Source organism: Helianthus annuus, chromosome 2 (assembly GCF_002127325.2).
Source record: "Helianthus annuus cultivar XRQ/B chromosome 2, HanXRQr2.0-SUNRISE, whole genome shotgun sequence".
Taxonomy (NCBI): Eukaryota; Viridiplantae; Streptophyta; class Magnoliopsida; order Asterales; family Asteraceae; genus Helianthus; species Helianthus annuus.
The window spans coordinates 144,386,725-144,394,815 of NC_035434.2; the positions used below are offsets into that span (position 1 = coordinate 144,386,725).

The following is an 8,091-nucleotide window of genomic DNA, read 5'->3' on the forward strand; positions in this document are numbered from 1 at the left end:
CTATTGTCATCACCTAGGTAGTTTATGAAGTTTTAGCCAATAATCATGTCAACAATCATAGCAACAATCAATATTAATTCAGAATTCATCATTAAAAACTAAGAATAAACGAAACCGAAAGATAAACGGAAGTATAGAACCCGAAAATCTTCAACTCCGAGTGTTCCCGAGCTTCCTAGATGATTCCTTGGCTTCCCGAACGTTCCCGAGCCTTCAAAACAGCCTCTAGATGTCCAAACTTCGCCCCCAAGTCGTGTCTGATGTTGTATATTTTTGTCGAATAATAATGTGTGGCTCCTCGAAAAATAATAAATCTTTTCTGTTCGTTCGATGTTCACCACCCTTCTTCTGTCTGTCGTCCAACCTCTTCTGCCTATATATTAAATTTTGCCACCTTCCCTTTCCTGTCGTGTTCTCTAAGGAATATTATATTAGTCGCATGGCCCAATATTACGATTACACACTGGACTCAAGATATCTTTGGCGGCCCACTTAAATTCGTCCAAGGCCATATTTTCATGAATTCTAATGATGCTTTACGTCTTTGGCGGCCCAATAAAGTTGTTCTTTTTATTTTATGGCTGCTAACAAGAAGTAACAAAACCAACATATATACAGCTCCTCCCTTCACAATACGAAATCCTCAACGAAAATATATATTCTTTTCTTGACCAATGTCACCGTCCTCTATATATGTATACAAATCCTTATTCCACTCAAAGGCCCTTTATTTTGATTCTTATCAACAGCACATTAATTTATAAAATAGAGATAGCAGGGTCGGCCCACTCACGGAAAATAGCGACAATTTTACTTTGGTCATTGGTGATCTACTCTACTCAACTTGCTGGTTACTTCTTTATTACTCGTTTTCGCTCCATTTGCACCATGACCTGGCAAAACACAAAAGAAATATAATATAATATAATACTAAAACTACATAAAAACAAATAAATCATACACAATAATTATACAATTTAGACGGGACAAATATGTGTATTTTAACCTACATCAAATATCCCCACACTTAACCTTTTTTCGTCCCCGAAAAAGAATTATGCAACGGAATCATAGTCGGAATAATTATTTGGGCCAAAAAGCTTAATTTACTTATTAAAACCGAAACTTGTGTTAGCCACGATTGCAAGTATATTTGTCCTCTTAAACCCAAATCCGGTGCCAAGCCCTTATCATGCAATTTAGTTCAAGTATGGTCAATCTACCTAGGGTCTCACGCTAAGAATCGCAAGTCCACCTAATCCCCCCTCAAGCTTATAGGACAAAAGGAACGACCATTGGGCTATTTCCTAACCGCCTTATACCAAGATCGAGAGAGTTTAGAATCAAATCTATATTATTTTTTTTTCATCACTTTTTCATTCATTTTTTTTCTTTTTTTCGAGCGTAGACGTTGCTTTCCCTAACCCATAGGCATTCCGGCTGTAGAGTCGCTATCCCCAACTCGGATTACTTAGGCTTCGGTACTTTTTATTATTATTTTTTTTCTTTGCAAGGTCGATTTCACACACCCTAGCGGTAATCCGGCTGTAGAGTCGCTATCCCCAACCCAGACTACATAGAAATGCGCTACTTTCATTTAGTTTCTAGCTCTTTTTTTTTTCTTTTTCAACGAGATAATGACAAGAAACTCTAACGATCTTAACTTATAACGACATCCCTTATACTATTATCGGCGGTTTCAATTTCTACACTCTCTCTAGATGAGAACCCACTAGTAGACCGACAATTAGGTATATTTAAGATCAAAGGAACCTAGAACCGAATCGAGCCTACCCGCGCATCCCAAACTAGACACAAGCTCAATTATTTTATTCTCATATTATTATTATTTGAACCCGAACAAAACCCGACTTTTCTATCATTTTCCGTTTTTTTAGTTTGCAAACTTCTTATTTCAAAAGACATTTTCTAATTTTTTTTTTATTTTTTTGGATTTTTGAATTTTTTTATAACTCAAGACTCTACTAACTAGACACTAAACGATAGTTTCCCATCCCCACACTTAGACTCTACATTGCCCTCAATGTAGGATGGAAACCGACTCAAAAAACTAAAAATAAATAAGAAATAAAAAATAAAGGGCAAATAGGAAAGGACTTAGCTGGTTTAATCAAAGCGTACGCTCCAAAGCTCTCATCCAATCCAGCTCGATCGTATAGCATTTCATTCGCGATCGGCTTTTGACACTGACTAGTACACTCGGAAAAATGCTTGATATTCGAAAAGCAGCTCCAAAATCACCCGAATGGAGATTGAGTACGGGTGGTACATATTCAAACCTGCATAAACAAAAACAAGCAAAAACCAAAGCAATACCGACTCGACACAAACGACTGACTCAAAAACTACTAAATTAGACTCATAATACAGAATAAAAGACTCAAAAATACAAACTCTACAAGTGGGTCACAACTGTTCACGCACTCATGGAGGATCATACAAGCGCAGCTCACCTCCATACCAACTCTTACGGGCTGTAGCACTACCATTCCTAATATTGCCCGCATCTCTTCTATCCCCATATCTCTCACACTCTCTTAACTCGTCATCGGGCGGTTTGAATCTAGATGTCTCATATCGAAACCTATCCCCACACTGAGCCTTGCTCAGTATCTCTATCTTAGATTCTAACCTCCTCAATCTCTCTTCCAACTCCTCGACTCTCCTATCAGGTGGATCCCCACACTTGGGTTTTATCACCTTTTCTAAACTTGGCTCACTCACCACCTTTTTCTCATCACTCTCAATCCTCTCATTCTCCCCCACTGACGCTATCGCCTCGACTCTCTCACTCGGCCCTCTCGCATTATTCACCTTGAAAACTATCGATTTGTTGCCCGCTCTAAGTGTGATTGTGCCTAAGAAGACATCTATAAGCGCTTTAGCAGTGTTCAGGAACGGGCGCCCTAAAATCAACGGCACGTTTGCATCGGCCTCCATATCTAGCACTACAAAATCTGCCGGGAAGAAAAACTTGTCCACTAACAAATTCTCTACAATCCCCCTAGGGTACTTAACTGTCTTATCTGCTAACGAGAGGGTCATACGAGTTGGCTTCAAATCACCAAGGCCTAGTCTTTCGTAAAATGAATATGGCATCAAATTAATACTAGCACCAAGGTCTGCCAACGCGTGGTTTTTAACATCACCACCAAACAAACAAGGGATCGTGAATATGCCAGGATCGGTGAGTTTCTCAAGAAGTTTAGTCAGGATCACTGCAGAACAATCTCCACTCAATGGAGTACTAAAACACTCACCTACCCTATCCTTACGCTTAAGAAAATCCTTAAGAAACTTGGCGTATTTGGGCATGGATCTCAGGGCCTCTATGAACGGAAGATTTACTTTTAGCTGGGTGAACATTTCAAGAAATTTCTCGTATTCCCTAGCGTATTGTTGTTGCTTATAACGGGCGGGAAACGGAAGACGGGAGGGATCAAATACGGGCGGTGGCCTAACCCTAACTGGTTGCTTCTCTACTCTCCTCTCAACCTGAGGCTCCTCGGTATGTGAGGTACTTGCTGGGTCTAGCCTATGTTGCACCTTACCTGGGGCCTCCATCTCTATCTCCTCATCTACCTCACCATCACTCTCTAACTCAACATTCTCTCTCACGACCTCCCCTAGACTCTTCCCACTACGAGTAGTGATTGCTTTCACAGAATGGTTGGTTGGGTGCGTGGTACCTGAAAACTGACCAGAAGAGGATTCTCTCAACTGCCTAGCTATATCCCCTACTGTTCTCTTAAGATCTAAAAGAGTAGACTCTTGATTTTTAAGCTGAAGTTCGTGACTTTTATTAATCTGCTCCTGACTTTTAGCGAACGCCTGATTCTGCATCATCATCTGAGCAAACATCTCCTCCATCCTGCTCAAACTACCCTGTAAAACCTTGTCACTGCCTTGGCTCTCTTGATTCGACCCCCCACTAGCAAACTGACCTCCTGAACCACTATACTGACCACTCTGACCTGAACCACTACTCGTGTAAAGACCCGGCCCCCTATTTTGATACTGACCAGGTAGGAAACCAGGGGGGTTGCCTGAAGGGCGATATCCACTACTACTACCACTACCCTGCCAGCTGGAGTTAAAAATATTATTATTATTACTAAATTGACCCCTAGACTGACCCGCTATGAACTCAACCTGCTCTAGAGTAAGAGTGGGACAATCGAGCTTGTCGTGACCTCCCCTACAAACCTCACACCTATCAACTTTCTTCTTAGTCTCATTCAACTCTTGCCTCACCTCTTGCCTCAACTCTTGCCTCAAACTCTCGACTATAGCAGCTATCGATGGATCCAATCTGACTTGGTTTACCCCTCGACCGGCCGAGGAGGTACGCATAGGAATGGAAGTCCTGCTGATAGTGCCGTAATCCATATCAGAGTGGGCGAAACTCTCAAACAAATCGTTACACTCATTCACCGTCTTCTTTCCCATAAGCTGCCCTCCTGCTGAAGTATCGAAACGAGCTCTAATCTCAGGAGTAAGACCATTGTAAAACTTTTCAACTAACGCCCAATCAGACAAACCATGCTGCGAACAACGGGAAAGAAGCGTCTGAAAATGCTCCCAAGCTAAGTGGTATGGCTCATCAGGCTCCATACGGAAGGAGTGAATCTGATCACGAAGACGAGACGCCTTGGCTGGTGGGAAATATTTGGCTATGAAAGCATCACGAAGACCAGCCCAAGTAGTGAAAGTGCCTGCGGGCTGAGAATCGAATCAGACGGCTGCGCGTCCAGCCAGAGAGAATGGGAAAACCTGAAGGTACCTGGTCTCTAGATTAACACCCTCAATGGAGAAGGTGCTGCAAAGGCGAGTGATGCGATTTATGTGAGCAGGAGCATCCTCGTCGTCACGACCATGGAACTGGCAAGAATTGGTAATGGCCGTCATGATGTAAGAAGGAATCTGCCAGGATCTATCATCTGCAATATTCAGAAGGGTGATGGATGAAGTAGCGCCAGCGAAACCAGTAGTAGCCTGCTCGTAGACGGTGCGGTTCGCCATCTCAAACAAGTAAGAAGACTCTAACAACCGACTCACTAAACTAGAAAAGACACTAAAACAAATATTTTTTTTTATAATTTAGACTCCTACGACTCAACAAACAAACAAATAGCACGTAATATGTCAACTCAGTCCAAACAAAGTAATCAACGTAATCGCCAAAGAGTCCCCGGCAACGGCGCCAAAAACTTGATGTGCTAAAAGTGGTTTAACTAAATTAACTAAATTAAACCCTAAACTAGACTCTCTAAGTTTTAAATTTATAAAACAAAGACTCTCTAAAACCTAAACCACACGACCGACAATTGTACCGATCGATGCAGTATAGCCTAAGGAAGTCCGAGTATCGAACCCAAGAGACTCTACTAATTACGCTAACGACTCTATCTAGACTTAGACTGACACGACTCAAACTATTTGTTTATTGATTGGGGGGGTTCTAAAAATCCTAAGAATGCAAATAACGAATAACTAGATTAGCTAAATAACTAACACGAACTCGAACGAAGACTTTGACCAGAGATGATGAAGACTACCTAGGCTAGACGCAAGCTAAACTCAGAATGGATTTCTATTTGATGATTTTGTGGTGTGGAACCGGGATCTTTAGATACTAAACCTATTAAGACACCACTAAGCCCCTTAAACACTCTCAAGGCGATTTTTGTGGCACTACCTAGGCTGTTACGCTTACCGGTTTTCTAGATTTCCTCACAGTCCTCTAGTTTCTTGAAAGTGCCTATATAAGACGCTCTACCTCACAGCGCGAACGTCTAAAGCAACTACGGGTTTTAATCTTGGTTTAATAGACAATGGAATGTTAAGGACTTATAACCAAACCGAGACCTATTAATAACCTCGAGCCTCACAGCGACAAGTTTAGCAGAACACTTGATTTTATTAAATTACCGAATATTACTTCTAAGGTTACTTACTCGATTTTCACCCTAAAGGATTAATGATCTATTACGTGATAAAGACCGTCACCTAAATCAAGAACCCTAGCACAACCCTATTATGTGATAAAGACCGTCATCAAGGATTATACGAAGCAATAAACAGTGATAAAATAATCGTCAAGCACGCATATGCACCAAGTTAAATTCCCAAAGCTTTTACAATACAAGAAAAATCCACAACCACGCCAAAGATCGAATAAAGAACCAAACTTTATTTAACTATTGTCATCACCTAGGTAGTTTATGAAGTTTTAGCCAATAATCATGTCAATAATCATAGCAACAATCAATATTAATTCAGAATTCATCATTAAAAACTAAGAATAAACGAAACCGAAAGATAAACGGAAGTATAGAACCCGAAAATCTTCAACTCCGAGTGTTCCCGAGCTTCCTAGATGATTCCTTGGCTTCCCGAACGTTCCCGAGCCTTCAAAACAGCCTCTAGATGTCCAAACTTCGCCCCCAAGTCGTGTCTGATGTTGTATATTTTTGTCGAATAATAATGTGTGGCTCCTCGAAAAATAATAAATCTTTTCTGTTCGTTCGATGTTCACCACCCTTCTTCTGTCTATCGTCCAACCTCTTCTGCCTATATATTAAATTTTGCCGCCTTCCCTTTCCTGTCGTGTTCTCTAAGGAATATTATATTAGTCGCATGGCCCAATATTACGATTACACACTGGACTCAAGATATCTTTGGCGGCCCACTTAAATTCGTCCAAGGCCATATTTTCATGAATTCTAATGATGCTTTACGTCTTTGGCGGCCCAATAAAGTTGTTGTTCTTTTTATTTTATGGCTGCTAACAAGAAGTAACAAAACCAACATATATACAGCTCCTCCCTTCACAATACGAAATCCTCAACGAAAATATATATTCTTTTCTGGACCAATGTCACCGTCCTCTATATATGTATACAAATCCTTATTCCATTCAAAGGCCCTTTATTTTGATTCTTATCAACAGCCCGATAGCGGGGTTGGCCCACTCACGGAAAATAGCGGCAATTTTACTTCGGTCATTGGCGATCTACTCTACTCAACTTGCTGGTTACTTCTTTATTACTCGTTTTCGCTACATTTGCACCATAACCTGGCAAAACACAAAAGAATATAATATAATACTAAAACTACATAAAAACAAATAAATCATACACAATAATTATACAATTTAGACGCGACAAATATGTGTATTTTAACCTACATCACAAACCCACGCATGGGTTAACTGAAAGACATGCCCACGCAGGGGCAGGATACTAAAAGACAAGCCCACGCAGGGGCTGAGTACAGAAATAAAAAATCCACGCAGGGACTGATTATAACTAAATGAAATAACAACAAAGGTCTTCAATGACCCCTTCTCTTGGACTTCCCCTTTAGCAAGTCTGACAGACCCTTGAAGAAGCCTTGACGTTCCCTGCGGTCTTCTTGAACCACTTGCTCAACATGGTTCAATCTATCGAGAACCTCTTGTTGACGTTCCGGCGGGATTAGCTGCGGCTGCGGCGGCTGGTACAGAGGTTGAGGAGGTGGCGGACGCTGGTACCCATAAGTTGGGTAACAGTGGTCCAAAGACCACCATAGGGTCCCTCTAGGTGACGTGCGTTGTAGTCCCACGCTTCCTGATATGGGTCTACGTTGGCATAGTCGAATTGGGTATGAGCCGGCTGCTCAAAAGGGTTGTACGCCGCTGAGCCGGCGTAAGCAGGTATTGGGTTGTCAAAACCCACCGGTGGCGCCATAGGCGCAGAGTTGATTTCTGGAACGGGGTTCGATGGACCCCCTATCTGTGGTTCTTCTTCTTCTTGGAGTGGCGGGTAGTGACTGCCACTTGATGGTTGGGGATGCTGATGCGGACACCCCCTCGCACGGACATTCGCGCGTTTGACCTCCTCCGCCTCGGTGGCTCCGGAGGCGGCTGCTGTTCCACTGGTGGTGGTGGTGGTGGAGTGACTGCCACAAATCGGTGATCCTCAGAAGGATCCTGCTGCTGCTGCTGCTGATATGGAGACGAGTGGTGAGAGGGGGTTAAATACCAATCAATATGCCTGAACCTCTCCTTGTAGCTGTCCGGACCGCGAT

General features: G+C 42.1%; 1 protein-coding gene across 1 annotated transcript; it reads right to left on the reverse strand.

Annotated features, from left to right (window-relative positions):
- Positions 1-2,445: 2,445 nt before the first annotated feature.
- Positions 2,446-4,635, reverse strand: LOC110897317. Its single transcript, XM_022144075.1, has one exon. It carries the CDS (start codon positions 4,633-4,635, stop codon positions 2,446-2,448), a length of 2,190 nt encoding a protein of 729 aa, XP_021999767.1.
- Between the last annotated feature and the right edge of the window lie 3,456 nt (positions 4,636-8,091).

What these genes read in the sequence shown, in the direction of transcription:
- LOC110897317 (XM_022144075.1), bottom strand. Translation starts at nt 4,635, where the DNA reads ATGGAGCCTGATGAGCCATACCACTTAGCTTGGGAGCATTTTCAGACG.